This window comes from Schistocerca piceifrons, chromosome 8, assembly GCF_021461385.2.
Source record: "Schistocerca piceifrons isolate TAMUIC-IGC-003096 chromosome 8, iqSchPice1.1, whole genome shotgun sequence".
Classification (NCBI taxonomy): domain Eukaryota; kingdom Metazoa; phylum Arthropoda; class Insecta; order Orthoptera; family Acrididae; genus Schistocerca; species Schistocerca piceifrons.
Window position 1 is genome coordinate 461410084 of NC_060145.1, and position 23535 is coordinate 461433618.

The 23535-nt window shown below is 40.9% G+C and overlaps 1 protein-coding gene across 5 annotated transcripts in view; it reads right to left on the reverse strand.

Annotated features, from left to right (window-relative positions):
• LOC124711163 (copper-transporting ATPase 1) overlaps positions 1-23535 on the reverse strand; it is a 524020-nt gene that overhangs the window by 249480 nt on the left and 251005 nt on the right. For all 5 annotated transcript variants that reach the window (XM_047241073.1, XM_047241077.1, XM_047241076.1 and 2 more), the window contains 3 exons: positions 8219-8497; positions 3758-3947; positions 230-409 (listed from right to left, as the gene is read on the reverse strand). In XM_047241073.1, the coding sequence (XP_047097029.1) occupies positions 230-409; positions 3758-3947; positions 8219-8497 (649 nt within the window). The remainder of the gene's footprint in view (positions 1-229; positions 410-3757; positions 3948-8218; positions 8498-23535) is intronic.

The window sequence follows — 23535 nt, forward strand, 5'->3', positions numbered from 1 at the left end:
TATGCTGTGACATACACAAGCACTTCTTGTTACTCTAGCCTGAAATAATATCTAATCTCACATGATAAATAATTTCAGTTCCCTCTACTTACTTAGTATCAAAGATGGAACTTTGTCCACATTCAGTTATAGAGGCCAGGAAATTGAGAGAAACAGTGTGTTACCAGGAAGCATTTTAAATAACTGTACAGATATCCAAAGAATGGAAGGAAAATAGTAATTGCAGTACCATATACTTTCCGGCAGTGTTTCTCAATAGCTGACACACAAGAAGCACACGTCATCCCCTTGATGTGTAAAAAGCATTTGCTCAGATTATCATCAGTATGTTCTCCATGAAGTACAGATCCATTCTCCAGATCTGTGTCCAGTTTTCTTTTTGCGGTAGCAGGAGATGTGTTATGTGAATCTGAAAGAAAAATGATGATACATTATTATTATCATCACCACCACCACCACCACCACCTACTACTACTACTACTACTACTACTACTGAGTGTATGAAATCCAACTTTTTGGTCAATACATAGTGTATCACTGTAAACTAATCGCAAATTGGCATGCAATAATTCAATAATGTTGATAAGGTGACAACTGTTTGACATAAATAATCCATAAATAACAAACAGAATCTGTCGGCTTACAAAAATGAGGCAACAATTTTTAAAACTTAAAAAGGAAAGTCTGTGCAGCTGTGTAAGCAGTTGGAAATACTAACTAGTCTCACAGTACATCCACTCACTGATAACATTTGTTCTTAACAATTAATTTGCCTTTGAATGTAGCTTGCATGTTCCCAAATACAAACTAGAAAGAAACAATACATATGCAGACCTCTCTAGAGACCAACTTTGACCTAGAAGCAATAAAAACTGTACTCTCTGCCTTTATTGTTGGATGTAAAAATGGATGACACATAGCCATAGTCTTTCAAAATGCAAACTGAAGTTGTTTTTTCCTAACACCACATTCTGTACTATAAACAAATTATTTCAGGCAAAGAAGGAGTCACATTATGAAACTGTAAATGGCTAGCGTGTAGCCACATAAATTTTATTTCAGAAATGTGAGCTACTTTAGTTCACATTGCATACTCCATGTTATAATGATTATCATGGTCAACAGAATATGCAATTAAACAAACAAACATGATTTCTGTGTGGAATTTCCTAACACTGTTCTCAAGTGTTATGAATAATAATGCAGGAACACATTAAAAACCCTGATAGTGATTTGCTTTAGATATAGTTAAGAGCATAAATCAGTTAAGAAAACAAACTTCAAAGATAATATATATCCCATGAGACTGACTGTCACTGTACACCTATGCCGATGACCAGGCTTTGGATTTTTAGGAGCACACCCTATTTCTTAGACTGAATTAAAGTTGTTCAGAAAGAAATCACAGTTTAAGATTTTGTTTCCAGCTGCAAAAAAGACACATTTTTTTTTTACACACCTTTCTCCATTTGCTGGGACCTTTATACCTTTTTCCCCCAACCATTCCCATAACCCCTTCTCTCCTTTTTTCTTTCATGTTTCATTCCAATTTATTCTATAAGATTTCTAGTCAATATAAAATATTTAACTTTCAATTAATGTCTCCTCAGCTCACTACGTATGTGCGAATAGGAACCCTACCTCTTTCAGTAAATGCTGTGTGTGAGTTTAAGGCACACCTGCAACAGTGGAATATAATTGTGTGTTCGACAAAACCTCTTTCTCTTGCTTTACCACTATAAAGTAGCCCACAATAATGCAAATGACAATGAGTGATTCTATCCCACCAGAATCAATAGCCTGCTGTTCACGAATGTGAGTTCGTTATAGTAAGAGACGTCACCTGTTCATATAGAAGTGGTGGCTGGTTATGCAGAGGCAGCAGTAACTGCACCTGCATAGCTGTGAGAAGTGAGACGGCATTCTGCTTTATGCTACTAGGAATCACTGAGACTGCAGTTCCAGCATGAATGAGAACATTGTAATGGTGTTATAAATGAGTGTGGACAGCAAGTGAGTGAGCGGGAGCAGGAGTGTTGTGTGACAGTCGCACTGAGTTAGCAAGTGAACTGGTGTTCACACTCTGTTACAATTACTAAGCGAGTGTACTACTAAATTTTACCATGCCAAGGTACTCAGTGCCGGACTTATTGTTCTGGCTCAGGAATTCAAACAAGATTTCATAGACAGTGATGGAACCGTTATGTGATGTATATTTGCAATTCAGGAATTTTGTTAGATGAAAAACACCACTGAGATCACATGAAACAATACATTTCCAACTCTAAGCATCAAACGAATAACACTCTTCAAACAAACAAATTGCAGCAACTTCTATTATCAAATGCACTTGAACAGAGTTCTTCAAAATGTCAAAATTTGAAGACTTAAACAGTAATTTGTGTCCAGCTCTTACACAAGCACAAATTCCACTCAATAAGGTGAACCACACAGCCTTCAAGGCATTTCTTGAAAAATACACAAAGATGTCAATGCCTGATGAAAGTACTTTAAGAAAAAACTACATGGCACCTGTTCACCAAGAAACCATGCAAAGAACCAAGGAGAAAGAGTGTGATTGCGATATGAGAAGCATTGTGGTTGAAACCATAGACTCAATGGAATGGTACGTTTTCAAAATTTTAGTTTTTCCCTTAGCAGGGGACAAAGTTAAGCCTATGTTGTTCAAAAAGTAAGAGCTGCAGAAAGCCAGTGCCAGTGCAGTAATGCAATCAATTAAGGACTTCTGCAAAAACTCCAGCTTACTGGTGTCGAGTTTGCAAAATTACTTCTTGTGTTTATGCACCAGGATCCATACACGGTTTCAGCTGTTAATTTCCTAAATTGAAGTATGCCCTTCACAGGGTTTGCGAATCCATAAGGAATGAATACGACATTGTAAATCAATTCATCTCTGCCCTGAAGAAGACTCTACTGAAAACTCCAAGTCATGTTGTTGCATACAAAGAGATCACTGGCCTGCCCCTTCCAAATTTCCTGGTCATTACTCCTGGGGTATCTTGGACTGAGTGTGCTGCTATGTTGTGTGAGAATTTTGACAAAATCAGAGAGTTTGTTCTTTCTTTGGATCAAGTGCAGTTCCCAAGGTACAGCAACTTCTGTCAACAGAGGAAATACATAATTTGCAGAGACAACTATATTGTGTCCATAGTTCCAAGTATGACTGCAGCTATTAAACAATCAGAAGTATAATGTCTGGAAAAGGAAAAACAATGGGATATTTTTACTTTCATGAGGGAGCAGTTCGATGGCTTTGCCAAAGACAAACTTGAGTCTAGTCTTCAGGAGAATCCAGGCATTGAGGAATTCACCACATCTGTAGGTTGCCATTCCAAACAAATACAAGTTTTGACCCACTGGTTTCTTTGGATGTCAAAAGAAGCTTTAGCATCTATAAAGATACTGTCCCCTAACAGAAACAGACTTACTTTTAAAATTGTAGAGATGTTTAACATCTTTAAGTACAATAGCTTCATGTTTTTTCCTTCTTTTGATGAGCGATAATTTGATGTTGTTGTTTGTCATTCAATAAACTAGAATAGAGGAAAGAGAAAGCATTGATTTAGTTGAATAAACTAGCACCTTTTGCTCTTTTTCTACGTTATTTGAGCACCTTTTCCCTTCCTTTTTTTCATTTGAAATTCACACCTAAAAAACATAGCCCTGCTGATTACAAATGATTACAAACATGCCTCATGTCACATTTGCACCTCCTACACTCCTTTGGTGGCTTTACCTGTAGCTGTGGTTGTAGCTGCAGCTCTCATGACATCAGTACCATCACCACCGCCCCCACCACCGCCTGGTGCAGCATCTCCAGGTAACCATGCATCAAAGCCTGCATCCGAGATAGCATCACGTAGCTCATACGGGTTCGTCAGTGCTGGGTTGTACCAGATGTAGCCCATCTTCTCTTCCAACACAACCTGTTGCAAGAGATAGCTGGGAGCTGGTCATACAAATACTGACTTAAAAAAAAAAAAAAAAAAAACACTTTAACATTTTCATTTTCAAGAAAGCTAATGTTGCTGTTGTTTGCCTCCTTCCACTACATAATATTATGGGTTATGGGGCATAAGATATTAACATTATGGTATATCAGCTAAATAAATTATATAAAATTATTTTAAAATTTGTTGGACATTCAAACCAATTTGACTTTTTTCTGTCATTTCACAGCTTAGATAGAGCAACACAATACACATTATTTCTAAAATGTGTGTAATAATGAATGAGAAACATCTTCCTGCTGTCTGTGAGCCATCACTATTGACAATTTTTGTACGGATATATGGGTCTACAGATACACGAGAATATCTACAAAATAAAATACAAAGTCCTCAAAAATTGGAAAATGGTTGTCCAATACTTTCTAATGGGTTGTCTTCTGTGCTCCTGACTCTTTAGGACTAAATTTGAAAGACAGTGTGCCTCCACAGGGCTTCAATATGGTAGGTCTATGCCATTCTTACTGGCAAATAACTCCAATTATAAAATTATTGTATATTTGCATCCATACTAATTGTTCTACTTATTAGGTTGAATATGGGAAAGGAAAAATTGAATAGAGAATCTATGTCTCTTCCACATGAATGAAATGAACAAACATGATGTAGAATAAGAATACTTAAGCAGGATGAGAATCCCAATTTGTATCAAGGACTATTCTGAAAGAGTTGGTTAGGAACACAAGTTTGTAGCTTTGTTAGAGAGAGAGAGAGAGAGAGAGAGAGAGAGAGAGAGAGAGAGAGAGAGAGAGAGAGAGAGAGAAGGGGGGCTGTGTGTATTTTTATGTTTCTTGGAATTTGTCACCTTTATGGGCAAAGTGAATGGATTCAAATTCATGCCTTACTGTAATATATTTAGTCCAAAGATAATTTTGGAACATTTTCATATTATCCATCTTATGGATTAGAGGTAGCAGTAATTAAGTCAATAGCAGTCATTCCAAATGAATCATGTCACCCATTATGTTTAGTGCACATGGTGGCAAACATACCAGTAAGTACAGAGAAGAGAATAAAAATTAATGAGTTACAAATTATCACTTAGATAGCAGTGAACAACAGTTATAAAATAAATATGGAAAATGACTTATGAGGGCGTGGAAAATGGTAGAAGCACAATAATCCAAGGATAAAAGAATTGTCACTGCACCATACTACGTAAAATCTCATAGAAATTGGCTAATATGAGGTGGTTTGACAAGTCTGACAAATTTCCATGAAAGACTGGAATGTTTTTGCTGCACATTCATGGTTGGTAAGCTTGATTATTCCAAGGATTATGGGTAGAATTTCAACAATGTGCAGCATACCCTTCATTGATGACAGCCATCTGAATTAGTGAATGTGTCAACTGGGATTAAAAATGGAGGATACAGTGTTTCGTGCCGATACTGAACATTTTCGTTTTAAGGGTTGCAACAACTGGACTAATCAAAATATAATTGGATGAAATTCACGCAGACTCTGCACCATTATTGAAGACTATTTACTTCTTGATTAATGAATTTGGAGACGATCAGGTAAGTACTGATTATGAAGTGCATTCTGGCCATCCAACTGAGGTCCACAAAAAGAAACCATTGACAAATTCCACGATATTGTGTGCAAGACCATTGCTATTCACAATATATATAAATGATGATGTGGATAACATTGAAAGTTCACCGAGGCTTTTTCGGATGATGCTGTAGTATATCGAGAGGTTGTAACAATGGAAAATTGTACTGAAATGCAGGAGAATCTGCAATGAATTGATGCATGGTGCAGGGAATGGCAATTGAATCTCAATGTAGACAAGTGTAATGTGCTGCAAATACATAGAAAGAAAGATCCTTTATGATTTAGCTACAATATAGCAGGTCAGCAACTGGAAGCAGTTCCATAAATTATCTGGAAGTAGGCAATAGGAGTGACTTAAAATTGAATGACCATATAAAATTAATCGTCAGTAAAGCAGATGCCAGACTGAGATTCATTGGAAGAATCCTAAGGAAATGCAACCAGAAAACAAAGGAAGTAGGTAGGTTACACTAAACTCGTTTGCCCACTGCTTGAATATTGCTCACCGAAGTGGGATCCATACCAGATAGGGTTGATAGAAGAGATAGAGAAGATCCAACGGAGCTTCGTTACAGGATCATTTAGTAATCGTGAAAGCGTTACCGAGACTCCAGTGGCAGACTCTGAAAGAGACGCTCAGTAGCTCAGTATGGGCTTTTGTTGAAGTTTCGTGAACGTACCTTCACTGAGGAGTCAAGCAGTATATTGCTCCCTCACATGTATATCTCACAAAGAGACCATGGGGATAAAATCAGAGAGATTAGAGCCCACACAGAGGCATACCGACGATCCTTCTTTCCACGAACAATATGAGACTGCAATAGAAGGGACAGCCGATAGAGGTACTCAAGGTACCTTCCGCCACACACTGTCAGATGGCTTGTGGAGAATGGATGTAGATGCAGATGAATAAATTTCGTAAGATTCCTGAGACTATAGGCATCTCAACTGAGTAAGCACATAATGTAATGCACACAAAATTATCTATGAAGAAGCTGTGTGCAAGGTGGGTGCAGTAACTGCTCAGAGTAGGACCAGAAGCACATTCGGCATACCACTTCAACAAAATGTCTGGTGACATTTAATCATGATGTGCTAGACTTTTTGTGCAGATTTGTGAATGTTCATGAAACCTGGATCCATCATTACATGCCAGAGTCAAAATGGCAGTCAAAACAATGGACAAAGGCTGATGAAAGTGCAATGAAGAAGGCAAAGGGCATTTTGACATCTGGTAAGGTGATTGCCACTGTTTCTTGAGATCCCCTAGGAATAATCCCCAGACACCACTTTGAAAAAGACAAAATCATAACTGGAGCCTATTATGCTTCATTGTCCAATCATCTCAAACTTCCCTACACTGAAAAAAGATCAAGATTGGCGAACAAAAAAGTGCTCTTTCACCAGGATACTGCATCACCCTACACACTAACAATAGTAATGGTGAAACTGCATGAATTGGGCTATTCAGTAGACTTAGCCTCAAGTAACTTCTCCTATGTTCCCTAACTTGGAACGTTGGCTTGATGGGAGGAAATTTTTGTTAAACAAGGAAGTGATAGTTGCAGTTCAGTATTTTGCAGAGTTTGATAGAACCTATTGTTCCAGGGGGATGGAAAAGCTAGAGGAAAACTGGACCAAGTGTACATCCCACAAAGGAGACTGCTGAGAAGTAAGGAGGTTGTTTAGAAAACAAACTTTTTTTTTGCTTTTTTACCAGACTTATCAAATCAACTTCATATATACAAACCTTACACCATAAAGTTCGCATTCCAAGTGAGAGACTTGAGATATGCAGCTTAAAATGTGATGACATGAAGAGAATGAATAAATTGGAACAAGCAGCGGTTTGTAAGACAGAATTTCTGTCAAGTGATGAAAGATACATTGGGCAGACATGGCGCATTTTTCAATAAGATATAAAAAAAATATATATGCTTTTATGCTAGGAAATTATGGCAAATCAGTAGTGGGGAAGTGAATGTGTGTGTGTGTGTGTGTGTGTGTGTGTGTGTGTGTGTGTGTGTGTGTGTGTGTGTGTGTAAAAAAAAAGATGGGAAGCCCATTAAAAGGTACTGAGGACTCTGGTAGCTATCGAGCATGTGATGTTATCCTTTAATTATGAGGGACAGTCGGTTACTCACTGCAGTCACTGTGAACTAGTTTTACTGTACAAGAAGCGATAAGTCAGGTGGAAGGACAACAAGCAGATGTGATCAGAAGCATTGCTAAAGACTACGGGTGCTGTGGGAGTCAAAATGTAGTGTGATGTATTTGAAAGGACAGAAACAAATGTATGGCAAGGACTTTTGTCTTACACACATCATTTCATAACTACTATGTGAGAAGTGGTATGCCGAATGTGCTTTTGGTCTTACTCTGAGAAGTTGTTGCAACCACCATGCACGGCTTCTTCATAGTTAATTTTCTGTGCAGTACATTATGCGCTTACTCAGTTGAGATGCCTACAGTCTCAGAAATCTTATGCATTTTTAATGAAAGTGTGACTTCCTAAATGCATTCTGTGTGTTTCCATTGTTTTAATGTAATTATATACTGAATAAATACAATGATTACGAACTTAGGGAGACATCAAAAATAAGTGGAAATTCAGTGCTGCTGTGACTGACCTTCACTTGAGACACACCAGGTCGAACAGAGATGAGACCCTCAATGTTGCGGACACAGGACTGGCAAGTCATGCCCTCGATGTGCACACTGACAGTGGACCCAGACACAGGCTCGGCAGCATCTGGAGTAGTGGTGGAGGAGGAGGTAGCAGCTGCCGTCGCATCGTCAGTGGCGACGCTCGCTGTGAAGCCCGCATCCTCGACAGCATCCACCAACGCCGCAGCATTCGTTCTACCTGGGTCCACCTCCACTGTTGCGCTGCTGTTCTCCAGGTCCACCTGCAGACAGCCCAAAACCGAGAGTTATGCCTGTCTTGTTGCAACCCTTGTTCACAGTACAAGCAGCCCTTAGCAGCCTGCCATCTCACAATTATTCATGACGTCGCCTTTCCGGCTTAGATCTATTTTAATATGTTACTTGTAAGTACTGCATCTTTTCCAGTCAGTACAAACTTTAATTTTATTAATGTCTTATATACCTAATATGTTTTAGAACAGTTAGTCTAATTCTGAAGACGACACTCATAGTAGCGTTGAAACCTGGTCAATTTTGACTTAATATTTGTGACCGAAGGCTTATTTGTTCTAATATAGTTATGCCTGTCTTCTGACAGATTAAGCCTCCTAGACTACAATAAAAACACGACAGTGCCGAAGAACTTTCGCTGCATCTCGGATATTCAGCTACCTTAAGTCTTAATGACCAACATTAATCTGAAGTTTAATCTCTCCCTCTCACTCCCTCTGATCGAATGTGTGAATGTCCGAAATCCCTAGATCAATATTTACTAAATTTGGAACAGAAACAGCAAGCCTCTTAAGTATCAGCACTTTTGGGTTTGTAACCTCCTAGCTCCAACAGAAGTGGAGATACGGGCAAAATCATTTTTTCAGTCTCTGGCCTATAGGCATACAGGCTGCCCTGCATGACAGGCAAATTGTGTGGGAACTGCATGGGCCTGCCTTACCACCTTGTTGTGCAGTGCACCCTACACATCAGGAGCAAGAAATGTGCAGGCTGCCCTTGACAATAGGTGTGTTGCCTTATTTTATCTGCATCCTTTGTAGCAGCTACATGTACACATGGGCACGGCTCAGCAGAGAGAGATGGGGTGTGGAAGTGGACAGAGAAGGGGGGCGGAGGAGAGGGACAAAAGGAGTAAAAGAGATGGACAAAAAGTGTGAGGTGGCGGGGAAGGGGGGGAGAGGGGGAGAGAGAGGGAGAGAGAGAGAGGGAGGGGGAGGGGGGGGGGGGAGAGAGAGAGAGAGAGAGAGAGAGAGAGAGAGAGAGAGAGAGGGGGGGGGGGGATTACTATGGAAGCTAGCAAGTTTTCTTCCTTTTTTGTGTGTCTGGCTTTTTCGTGAGTGATCCCCTTTACTCCAAAGTATCTACATTTTATCTGAACGGTCCTAAAAATTATTTCTCAATTTACTTACATTTTCTAAGTAATATACATGTTACATGAGTGAGTGGTGTCTGTTCTTTCAGACATGTCCAAAAGAACAGACACCATACATTCTTCAGTGCGGGTGCACAAATACATCCGACCTCTTGTGGGAATCTCAGTGAGCAAATATGGGACTGCAAACAGTTGGCGGTTGATGGGAATTTGGATCGGCTGTGAGGCGTGTCAAGATGTCCGCGCATTTGCGATAATCCTGCGCCCTGCAAGGCGCAGTGGTTAACGCATCTGCCTAGTCAACACGAGATTCCAGGTTGGAATCCCGTTCCAGTACACATTTTCACTAGTCGCTGATGATTCTGTGTAATGTCCCCATGTGGCTGACAGCAGTCATCTCCTCCCTCTCCACCTTCAATTTACGTATAATATACGTTCCAAAACCTTAACTAAGCCTTTCCCCACTTGGATCCATTATATGCAAGGCATCATTCTAAATGGACTGGTTCCAATGACGTCTCTACTTTTACTTCTACCTTGTCAGTCAAAAAATATGGCACACTGAACTTTTTACTACTGTATGACTTTCCAGTTTTCGTGTGTGCTAATGTGTATTTATGGCCATAGTGAGACCACTCATTAGAAAGACTGGCATTCCGGCTTTTCAGTAACTTATTTCAATTTCTGTGAAACTAATTAAATTACGACATAATTAACTTTAACGTCTGTGATCAGCTACATTTTCCATTGCACATTCTGTGTTTGTTAGATTCCGACCTTGCCATCGTACTATTGTTGGACTGGACATACCTCGCTAATTGACTAAGCCATTAATTAAGATCTCTACATAAATTACCACAATTTTTAATAAAGGTAGCTCTTGAACCCGAAAATGGGGTATTCCCAACGTGGATGCTTAAAACTGTTTCATAAAATTTTTCCATTTTCCTAAACCACCACATATTTCATAAACCGAGTTACTGTTAATACTTACAGCCAATATTAAGTAGAACAATATAACAAAGCTATTTTTCTAATGGTTATGTAGAGATTGCATTATGCTCATATGGCAGTCTTTAAATAGTCGGACGGCTTTCTTTGGGATCTTTGGAAACCGCGGCTAATCTTGACTGTCTTAAAGTCGATTCTTGAGTTCGAGGTCAATCTTTCCGGTGTTGGGTTCTACGCAAGAAATGTGTCTCTCACCATTACGGTGTTGTCCCCCTTTTAACTATTTCGCGATTGTGAAATTCATATTTAACATTCTGTAGAAATCTTTTAACAGTGTACAAATGATTGGTACATACGTGTAGATTATATGACGCACTTTTTTCACGTTGTGACTGTATCGATCCTTTTGAATTGAGTGATGCTGTTTACTTCAAACTGGCATCATGTTACGCACTTCATATTTAACCCTTTCGCTACGGTGAACTTCTGTAGAAGTCGGGAGCGAATGTGGCGCCCAGCCGGTGGACTGCTGAAGCAGTTCCCCCTCGCGTCATACTTCTCCGCTTCACTAAGCTCGACTTGTGTGGAAGTTTGACCTATACACCATTATTAATACTTCCACATTTTCTAAACTGCTACCTAGCGACCGATTTCGACATATCTTGCGGTTTTTACATTTCGCCAATAACGAACAGCCCCATGACAATGACTTTTTGTACAAGCTGTCAAAAACATGTGCGATTTGTGTAAGTATTTTCCCGAATATATATTTTGTATTAAGTCCAATAATGGCAATAACACTACGAGTGTTAAAGCGGGCCAGAGTAGCATTGCGGGCAACGCGAAAAATTCGTCGTACAGCGGGCACGGCCGGATGGGACAGGCGCTCGTCCACAGCGCCGGCGACTGCCTCAAAAACTTCACTGTGCATTTTGTTTACATCATTTACAGCCACTGCATTATGCAAATATTGTGTCTAAAAGTGACTGTAGGTTCAGACAGTGATTACGTTGTTAATGCCACAACTGTGTATAGTGAACTGTACAGGCGAAGGTACTCGCAGAAAAACATTTATGTCAATGTATGGTGTCTATTCTTTTGGATATGTCTGGAAGAAGGCACCATGCGGGATCTGCAGCTGTGATATATATCATGTAAACCTGAGGTGGAGGGCGGAGAAAGAACGGGAAAAGAAGGAAAGGAAAGGATAGGAACTGATGATGCCAGCTGCATCGGGAGTCACAAAATGGAGAACATAGGCGAGCACTGCGGATAGATGGGCGCTAGGTGGGAGTGTGGGTGACAGAGGGGCGTGCCGGGATGTTGTTGAGGTCTTCAGTCCTGAGACTGGTTTGATGCAGCTCTCCATGCTAATCTATCGTGTGCAAGCTGCTTCTTCTCCCAGTACGTACTGCAGCCTACATCCTTCTGAATCTGCGTAGTGTATTCATCTCTTGGTCTCCCTCTACGATTTTTACCCTCCACGTTGCCCTCCAACGCTAAATTGGTGATCCCTTGATGCCTCAGAATATGCCCCACCAACCGATCCCTTCTTCTAGACAAGTTGTGCCACAAACTCCTCTTCTCCCCAATTCTATTCAATACCTCCTCATTAGTTATGTGATCTACCCACCTAATCTTCAGCATTCTTCTGTAGCACCACATTTCAAAAGCTTCTATTCTCTTCTTGTCCAAACTATTTATCGTCCATGTTTCACTTCCATGCATGGCTACACTCCATACAAATACTTTCAGAAACGACTTCCTGACACTTAAATCTATACTCGATGTTAACAAATTTCTCTTCTTCAGAAACGCTTTCCTTGCCATTGCCAGTCTACATTTTATGTCCCCTCTACTTCGTCCATCATCAGTTATTCTGCTCCCCAAATAGCAAAACTCCTTTACTACTTTAAGTGTGTCATTTCCTAATCTAATTCCCTCAGCATCACCCGACTTAATTCGACTACATTCCATTATCCTTGTTTTGCTTTTGTTGATGTTCATCTTATATCCTCCTTTCAAGACACTATCCATTCCGTTCAACTCCTCTTCCAAGTCCTTTGCTGTCTCTGACAGAATTACAGTGTCATCGGCGAACCTCAAAGTTTTTATTTCTTCTCCATGGATTTTAATACCCAATCCGAATTTTTCTATTTTTTCCTTTACTGCTTGCTCAATATACACATTGAATAACATCGGGGAGAGGCTACAACCCTGTCTCAGTCCCTTCCCAACCACTGCTTCTCTTTCATGTGCCGGGATAGTCTGTGCAATTATGATAAACACTGTCCCAATGGCGCAATGGCTAAAGGAACTTCCTGGTAAGCAGGAGATGCCATGTCGCAACTGGTATGACACAGATTTGCATTCTGCGCAACTGCCTCCGCATAAAGTCCCGAGGCAGCTGATATCATAGGTTCCCTCTTTTTCCTTTCTCCTCCTTTCATCTCCAGTTTTCATACGAGGGTCACTCCAAAAGAAATGCACACTACTTTTATAAAAATACAGTTTTCATTCTGCATGTGTGAAAGTTTTACAGTGTGTAGATACATTCTTCCCGCTTGTTTTCAAACTTAGTTCAAACTGCTCCCGTGAGTGGCGCCGTCACAGCATGTCTTCAAGATGGCTGCTACACTTGACGTTCGTCAGATGCAACGTGCTGTCATAGAATTCCTGTGCTGTGAAAACGAGACAGTGGGAAACATCCACAAGATGTTGAAACAGGTGTGTGGACATGCTGCTATCGATCGCAATACAGTTAGTCGGTGGGCAAGCAGGTTACGTGATGAAAGCGGGCACGGCAATATTGAGGATTGTCCTCGCAGCGGCAGGCATCGTACTGCACACACTCCAGACAATGTGCAGAGAGTTAACGAATTGGTGACTGCTGACAGACGCATCACAGTGAACGAATTGTCACACTACGTTGGGATAGGAGAAGGAAGTGTTTGCAGAATACTGAAAGTGTTGGCGTCAAAAAATGTTTGTGCCAGGGGGATTCCCAGGATGTTGAATGTTGACAGTGGCTCACAAAGAAACAAGAAAAACTGTATGCAGCGAACTTTTGGAACAGTACGAGAATGGTGGAGATGAATTTTTTGGAAGAAATGTGACAGGTGATGAAACATGGCTCCCTCATTTTTCACCAAAGATGACGAGGCAATCAATGGAGTGGTTTCATGCAAATTCACCCAAGAAAAAAAAATTCAAAACCACACCTTCTGCTGGAAAAGTTATGGCTACGGTGTTTTTCGATTCCTAAGGACTCTTGCTTGTGGACATAATGCCAAGTGGAACCATCATAAATTCTGATACATATGTGATAACAATGAAGAAACTTCAAGCTCGACTGAGTCGTGTTCGACCACATCGGCAAAAGCAGGATGTTTTGCTGTTGCACGACAATGCACGGCCACATGTCAGTCAAAAAACCATGGAAGCGATGACAAAACTCGGATGGACAACACTAAAACACCCGCCATACAGTCCTGACCTGGCGCCATGTGACTATCATCTCTTTGGGAAACTGAAAGATTCTCTTCGTGGAAGAAAGTTTGAAGATGATGACTCCCTTGTGCACGCTGCCAAACAGTGGCTCCAACAGGTTGGTCCAGAATTTTACCGTGAGGGTATCCAGGCGCTGGTTCCAAGATGGCGTAAGGCAGTTGTGAGGGATGGAAATTATGTGGAGAAATGAAAATATTGTTCCTAAAGGATGTATCTACACACTGTAAAACTTTCAAACATTCAGAATAAAAGATGGATTTTAAAAAAATAGTGTGAATTTCTTTTGGAGAGACCCTCGTGAAAACATTTGATGTGAAACCGAATCTGTTCATCACAGTGTTCGTGGTGGTAATAAATGTGAGGAAGAAGCCACATCACTGGGAAATCTGTGCACTGTCCATCATTTGCATTAAGCTTCAAAATCAGTTTATAGTTATCGTACAAGACTTTGATCATCAAGACTGCGATGGCTCAATGGACTATGCAGGTAGGCATCATCGTAGACGGCACTTGCCTTGTGCCATTTAGCAAAATCATATAAAATCCAAATCTGAACAGGTGGGCGCGGATTTTAATCGCCTTCCTCCTGAATATGAGTCTAGCGTCTCACCACTGCATCACCTCACTCAATGGCAATGGCGAGAAAAGCTTTTCTTATTACGTTGGTGCGTAAGTTAGTATGGATCTTTGTTTTGCATGTTGATATTCCAGTTTTTATGGGCTTATTTACCGACTTTCATTTTTATTTTTAGCTCACTATTGCTGTTTGAGATCACGTATTGTTATTTTGTTATTTGGAGATAGTGAGTGGCGCTGTGGAAGCTAGAAAACTGTGTGCCAAGTGGAAAAATCGAAACGTTTCAGACAACTACTTCTCTTTGAGTTCAACAGAGGGATGACAGCAGCAGTGCCAAAGGCAGCCAGAAACATTTGCGCCGCGGATGAGGATAATGCCACAGGACAGAGCACGGCAAGCAAAAAGGTTTCCTCGTTTTAAGGAGGATCGTTTTGACATTAGTAACTTTCCACGTTCGGGAGGACCTTCGGGGATTGATAAAGATCGTTTACAGGCATCAATCTACAATAATCAACGTAATTGTACTCTAGAAATGGCAAATGTGATGAACTTATCATTCCACCACAGTGTGACATATACACACAATCGTTAAGATTAAAAAGTCAGGTGTATGGCTTCCGCATGCTCTAAGCCAAAATCACAAAAATCAGCGTGTGGCCGTATGTTCATCTCTGCTTGCTTGCCAACAATTGGCTCGTGGACAGCATCGGCCATTCCTATCCTGTATAGTTACTGGTGACGAAAAATAGTGTCTGTTTGTCAGACAGCTGTTTCACCGTCTGCCATTCCTTATCAATGTAGTGATTGCTGCGGGTCAGTTCAATCGAGTAGCAGAATTACTTCAGAGACAGAAAATTGGGTACTGAAAGTAGTAAGGGGTGTAGAATCCCTATTTGTGGACTTACTAATGCCAGCTAATGGTGTATGCAGTAGGGAGATTGAAGAGAATGTTAGTCAATGTGAAAGGCTCTCGAAGTGACAATACCAAGCGCACCTGGTGAACAGTGCTGGGTCAAAGTTCAAGGAAGTTGCATAGTTACAACTCTTGATGAGCGACACATAGCTGAAGAGCGGGAAATTAGTAGTTGCATTTGTGGAAGATGACCGTAATATCCATCACAGTTCCACTGAATTGTCAGGCTAGGGCGTCCTGGTTAGGCGTGAGGGAACAAGGACAGGTCACGCCGTAGGAATGCTGTCTCGTTGAGGGGGAACATCAACGAACATCGCTTCAACTCCCAAGATTTCTTGTTTTTCACTACTTTTGGTGTTCGAGAGTCCTGTGACAGATTATTCGCTGTGGGTGTACGAAGGAAAGAAGAGGGAGCACAGTCAGCGGTAAAGGCTGGAGCAGGATGCCCTTTCTCTGGCAGGATGCAGTGAGTGGTTCCCGAAGACTGTGGCACGGAAACCGTGATGAGGAAGCCCTGTCGACCCCACGGTCAAGCGTATTTGCGCGACTACGTTGAGTGAGTAAACACGTCAGGTGCTGCGGAGGAACTGGCCAGATAGAGGCCAAGGGTCGATATCATTGGGAGTTCACCGTATTTTTTTCGAGGTTCTAAATATGAGAGGCCATTGGTGACCTTCAGTTCCTGGGCTATGCGTGCTCGATTGTGCTGGCACACTTCGGGGATTCGAGAGGGTGGTTGCTTCCGCAATTAACACTGACAGGTCGCGGTGCAATGGCGAATTTTCCTGATCTGGACAGCCACAGCTTCCATAAATCGAGATGTATGAATATCGGGAAGAACATGCCTGATGCACTGGCATTTAAAGCAACACACTGAGGGTGGAAAATAGGGCTTTACATCGCACTGATAAGTGAATGGAAGCAAAGTCCGTCAAAAGGAAAGATTAGGACGCGCAGGTATGTATGTACCTTGTTGCCCGACAGGCCTCTACGTACACGATGTACGAACTGGTTTCTTGGTCTCTCTAAGTGTTCATCCTCCTGCAGCACTAGGACGCAGAGAAGAATTAATCCCTGTACCACGTTTAGCCTCTGATGCGCTATTATGGTAACAGGTACATCAGCAAGTAGTTCATGAGAGAGTAACGATCGGGACTGGATAGGATTTGGCGTGTTCATTAAGATGAAACGGTGTCGTAATTTGCCCTAAAGGGGGAGTTCGCGAAATACGTTTTCAATATATTTCTTTAACCTGGTCTGATCACAGCCATGCAGTTCCCCTCTTACATCGGACTACGGTTTCACACATGCAGTTCTTTCTACGCCATAGTTAGCTATGACATACGAATTTTACTATGAACAAAATGGTATTAAAATGAGTTTAGTGACTAGTGACAATCTGAGTAAATAATATTGTGAACTAATAAACTTAATAGTAGCTGTAGTGCTACTACCGCTGAAGCTGCTGCGATTAGGAATACTACTACTACTACTACTACTACTACTACTACTACTACTACTACTAATAATAATAATAATAATAATAATAATAATAATAATTGAGAAGGCCTACATGTTAACATGGACGCATTACAACAAGAAATGCATTTCGACAGACGCAAATTTAAGGCACTATAGAGCAATGATTCTTCCAGAAGCAATCTAAGCAGCTGAAACAATGGTGATTGACGGTCATTCAAAGAGTAGGGAAATAGAAAACCAGGAAAGAAAAATTCTCAGCAAGATTTACGGAGCAATCAACAAAAACGGCATTTGGATGAAGAGGCCACACAACGTGCTCTATATAAACCAGGAAAGAAAAATTCTCAGCAAGATTTACGGAGCAATCAACAAAAACGGCATTTGGATGAAGAGGCCACACAATGTGCTCTATATAAACACCAACACAGTAACAGACGAAATCAGAAAACGCTGAGCAAAATTTTATACACATCTACAGGTTGGAAGACTCCAGAGCAACAAGGAAACTATTCAATATTATAACAGAGCAAGCGCGGCACAGAATGGCTGAGACGTCCAGAGAGATCTGCAGCAGATCAACATAAAAAATCTCGAAGACTGCACTGAGTGCTGGAATAAAATCACAAGCGTGAAGTTTGAGGAAAGAACATCGCGCCAGCCTGGTCAAAATAGAAGAAAGGAAGAAGGAGCATTCTGAGAGGATGAAGAGTTTTTGGGAAGCAAAGAAGAAAAACGTCCGGAGATGAAATTATGAATTCAAGTTCAATCGCTCTCCTAAAGGGGAACAATCTTTATTATAATAAAAATAATAAATTATTATTATTGTTGTTGTTGCTTTAGTAGATATATCATCTAAAGCTGGAGATGTTACTCATTTCCCTATATACTATGGAAGGTTATTCGATAGTTGGGTTCCTGCTACTGACTACGGTCACAGGTTAGAATCCTGCCTCGGGCATGGATGTGTGTGATGTCCTTAGGTTAGTTAGATTTAAGTAGTCCTAAATTCTAGGCGACTGATGACCTCAGATGTTAACTCCCATAATGCTGAGAGCAATTTGAACCTGCTACAGAGAACATCGAGAAAGTGGCTGAACGACGGAGTTGGACAGAAAGCATAAGTTTACCTAAATATGTGGTGCAAAATGAAGGTACAAAGTGGGAAAATCCATAATTTATGTCCTACGCGTGAGCTAGGAAACAATTCAAAAAAAAAAAAAAAAAAAAAAAAAAAAAAATTGGTCACAGAGTAAAGTAAGGAAACTGCCGTGGGTTGGGGACAAAAAGTATGAAATTGTCTTGATAACACGATTGTCGGAACCACGGCACGATACATTACATTACTTATTTATTTTTTGATGTAGTATTTAAGTTTTAATGTATCTTGTTTGAACTGATGCTCTCAAGTCAACTGTCGAAGTAACTTACGAGGTGTACAACTTTGCTTCCGCTGTTTTTCCCCCAGCATTTGAGGTTTTAATGAAACAGACTGGTTACACATATATCATTCAAAGTATTTTCCATCGCTGGCTACTACTTTCTCCCATCTTTCGGGCAGTGTACAAATCCCGCGTCGAAAAAATTGTTCTTTTTTTTGAAGCTATCCACGAATCGATCCAATTTGTGACTTCTTCATGAAATCGGAAGTGTTGGTGAGCCAGACCATGCGGCATTGATCTAAACAGGTGATAGAGGGAGCAATGTCTGGAGAATACGGTGGGTGGGGTAGGACTTCCTATTTTAACATTTCCAAGTACGTGTTGACCTCTTTTGCAACGTGGGGTCGAGCGTTGTCGTGCTGCAGAATCACTTTATCGTGCCTCTCGCTGTATTGCGGCCGTTTGTCTTTTAGTGCTCTGCTCAAACGCGTTAATTGCGTTCGATAACGAGCATCTGTGATTGTTTCACTTGTTTTTAACACCTCATAGTACACGACGCCGAGATGGTCCCACCAAATGCAGACCATGATTTTGGAGCCGTGAATATTCGGTTTGGCCGTCGACGTGGAAGCATGGCCGGAATATCCCCATGATTTTTTGCGTTTAGGGTTATCGTAATGAACCCATTTTTCGTCCCCGGTCACTATGTGATACAGAAATCCCTTTCGTTTTTGCCTCTGGAGCAACTGTTCACAAACACACAAACGCCGTTCAACGTCTCTTGGTTTCAGCTCACAAGGGACCAAAGTTCCTTCATTCTGAAGTCTTGAGACGTTTTGAAATGGCTTGCTGAGTCACTCTCACTGATCGTAGCAATTCTTCTCGAGTCTGACGCGGTTCTTCACTCAGCAATGTCTCCAATTCGGCATCTTCAAAAACATTCTATCTTCCACCACTGTGCCGGTCTACGACGTTAAAATCACTGTTCTTGAAGCGTTGAAACCGCTCACGACACTTTCTTTCACTAACAGCGTCCTTACCATACGCACTCGAGAGCATACGATGAGACTCAGCCGCTGTTTTCTTCATATTGGAACAAAACAGTAACACCTCCCGCAAATGACGAGAATTAGGCTCGTAAACTGACATTTTCAATCAAGAACAACTTTATGGTGCAGACACAACTCCACTAATGTTTGAACGAGGTTACGTTGAGCGAGGTCCAAGCTAACTGCCTGACGTCTGCGATATGTTACTTTCGACCGCTACTTACCGTTGTCGCCACCTATCGGCAATCGGCGGGAACAAAGTTTTACACCTTGTATATAATGCGGTCTAATATGTTACTAAACGATACTTTGAAATTTCAAAACAACAATGAACGATTTAAAAAAAATAAAAAAAACAAAAAAAAAACGAGCAAACGGCAATATACGTGCTCTGTCAACAATCGATTTTAGTTGTTTGTTTTGCGAGAATGATTAATATCTAAATATGTGTAATTGAATTCCTAGGCGAGTAAAACGGGAGTGTCTTTTTCTCGAAAGACTAGAAAAGAATTATCCAAGGCTATCACTTGTCAATAACAATTCGTTGACAGCGAACGATCTGCCATTAATAGCAGCAGTTGTGCTTTTTATATTGTTAAGAATGGCAAGAAACTGTTGGCTTTAGACCACCAACCATGCTTTTAACCACACTAAAATGTTACCCCCTATTGTGAATGGTTCACGTTGTACGAACGACGATCAATTTAGTAACTGCAGACAATTTTAAAAACTATTACTTACAAGTTAACAAAAGTTAAAGTTTCGTCAATAAGAATACAGTGACAGAAAAAATTGCGAAGTCCAACTTATGGCGCACACAAGGTGCAGGTTTTCTAGAAATAGAGAACTAAACCAGAACTGCGTGTTTCCTGTCCCCTCAATGGTGCTTGGTTTTGTGTTGTGTGAAATTCTTTGCCCCTACGAGTTTCTTTTTTTCGTGCTTTTACTCTATGAAGTTTTTGATGCTATCTTTTCAGATGTTAAACTAAGAAGATCACTCTTCCTAAAAGTCTTGTGTTCTTGCTATAAAATTATATCCTAACTTCACCTCATCAGGTTATCGGCCCAGGTTTGAACGCTTCCGGTTGTGAGAAATATAGTATTCGTTCGCTAGACTATTTTTCTATTTACTAGAATATTCGTGAGACAGAAAGATTTGTGGAATGGCAGACACAGCGCTTCAGTAGTCGCACAGACGTTCTCAAGTTGTCAATTGAAGAACAGTGGGAAACACGGAAATGGCAGATTCAACTTTGTTTAAAGGAACATTCTCTTTATCCGATTATAGATGGTACACGTTAGTTAGTGTCCATCATTGGCGGAGGTGACAAACGGTCCGACACACATCGGCGCTGGCAACGGGACAATGTTCGCGCAGGCCGTATCAGAGGAACGGCACTTCGGGAGGAACCTGCTATTCGTGTAAGAAAGAAAACCGATGCAAAAGAAATTTGGGACACGGTTACGTCAGTGTATCAATCTTCATTGCAGCGGCTTTATAAGTTGTTCGACTGTTTCTCTGAAACATCAATAGGTAACTTCACGTCTATAACAAAACACACGTTGCTACTTGAGAACATTTTCCATGACTTATGCAGTGAACTAAAAGAAGTTAATCCAAATGTAACTTTGCCCCTTTCGCTGCTCCATCATCGTGTTTTCAAAACAGAACCCGAATATCAGTTTTACAGGTAGACCTGGTATCGTGTTCCTGAATCTGAGCAGATGACACAGCTTCTTACCGAGAATTTGGGTTCGACTGAGAATTCGCTAGCTACACAGGCAGCTGGTGCTTTCTACGCAAAATCAAAATCGGATGAGTAACATCAAAAACAAAAGAGATTTTCAACAGAATGGAGTAAACCAAAGAAGAAAGGAAGTCGTACATATCTGTATTACAAGAACGTTAAGCGAGCAGCAAACCAACATTTCTAGCCTCTAGATTGTTCTTTTGTGTGTTAATTTTGATAGTGATGTTTCTCAGATTTCGGATTCTGGCACGACACGTCATATGTCACCAAATAAACGGCATTTCGCTACGTTCGAAAAGTTTCAGATTCCACAGTGTGTACAGACAACTGCCAAAGAAGTTATTTTTACACACAGGGGACTGGCGGTATTCATACTGAAATATTCATAAACAGAAGGTGGACATCTGCTTTGCTTGAAATTGCCTGGTATGTACCTTTCCTCTGTCCGGCAAGCTGCACAGCGTGGATATAATCTTACTTATGATAACAATGGTGTTATCATTCGGCGACGTAGTGAAACAGTCGCAACAGGATGACCAGTTGATTCAGTATAGATAATTGAACATGCGATTCTGTCCTCCGGATTCACAAGTAGTGATTAACTTAGCAACTTCAGAAGAACAACTACAATGTTGGCATGACAGACACGGTCATCAAGATAAACGTCATGTACGAGATCTGCTCAGTTAAGTGTCCTGATACCACATCTTTTTGTAATGGACGTGTTCTTGGCAAATACAACTGCAAATCGTCGCAGAGGTCGTCCACAAACTGTCGTTGAGTTGATCAATGCACACGATAATGGACGAATGTCTTGACACTAGTAATGGTATCCGTTACTATGTGATTTTCAAAGATGATTATCCTCCTTTCGTAAGGATATATTTCATACGAAATAAATCTGAAGTGACTGACAATTTGAAATCATTTTTGAAGGAATGTGATGCTGCTGGTCATAAAAGCATTTCGGTCTGACTGGAGGAGATTTTTTTATGGTTTTTTAGGGCGCAAAACTGCTATGGTCATTAGCGCCGACTGGAGGAGAGTTTAACTGTAACATGGTACCTGCAGTGCTAAGAGACCGCAGTATTGAGTTTCGTCTTGCCTAAACCAAATGGTGTTGTTCAACAAGCAAATCGACGTAGCCTTTATTCGCTCGCTCAAAGTTACGTCTAGCAAGTTACGTAAATCATTTTGGGCTCACGTATGTAACACAGCCGCATTTCTACTCAATCGTACTGGGAAGTCAAGCACTGAAGGTAAAGCACCTTTCAAATTGTGGACTGGCAAAGTGTTTAACAGTTTTAGCTACCTACGTATTTTTGGATCCAAATGCTTTTTTGCCACAGAAATTTCCTTCTAAGTTCGATGACAATGCTATATCTGGCCATGAGAGCATGAAGGTCACAACCTGAAATGATAATCCGCGGCCCCTACACCGTGACGACAGACTAACAACGTAACGTTGTGTCCCTCGAATGGAAAATGGGATGCTTTCCGACGTCGCCGCCATCTTAGCCACGATGGCTACCGAGGCAGAGCAGAGCCGCTGTTCATCGGTGAATACAATTCGACCACAGTCATCAGCAGTCTATCCTTCTTTTTGCAAAAATATCGATATTTTTTGCAAAAATACCGATGTATCTATTATATTCTCTTCCGAAGAATGCCGATATGTTGTTGTTGTGGTCTTCAGTCCTGAGACTGGTTAGTTGCAGCTCTCCATGTTACTCTATCATGTGCAAGCTTCTTCATCTCCCAGTACCTACTGCAACCTACATCCTTCTGAATCTGCTTACTGTATTCATCTCTTGGTCTCCCTCTACGATTTTTACCCTCCACGCTGCCCTCCAATACTAAATTGGTGATCCCTTGATGCCTCAGAATATGCCCTACCAACCGATCCCTCCTTCTAGTCAAATTGTGCCACAAACTCCTCTTCCCCCCAATCCTATTCAGTACCTCCTCATTAGTTATTGTGATCTACCCATCTAATCTTCAGCATTCTTCTGTAGCACCACATTTCGAAAGCTTCTATTCTCTTCTTGTCTAAACTATTTATCGTCCGTGTTTCACTCCCATACTTGGCTACACTCCATACAAATACTTTCAGGAACGATTTCCTAACACTTAATCTATACTCGATGTTAACAAATTTCTCTTCCTCAGAAACGCATTCCTTGCCATTGTCAGTCTACATTTTATATCCTCTCCACTTCCATCATCATCTGTTTTTTTGCGCCCCAAATAGCAAAACTCTTTTACTACTTTAAGTGTCTCATTTCCTAATCTAATTCCCGCAGCA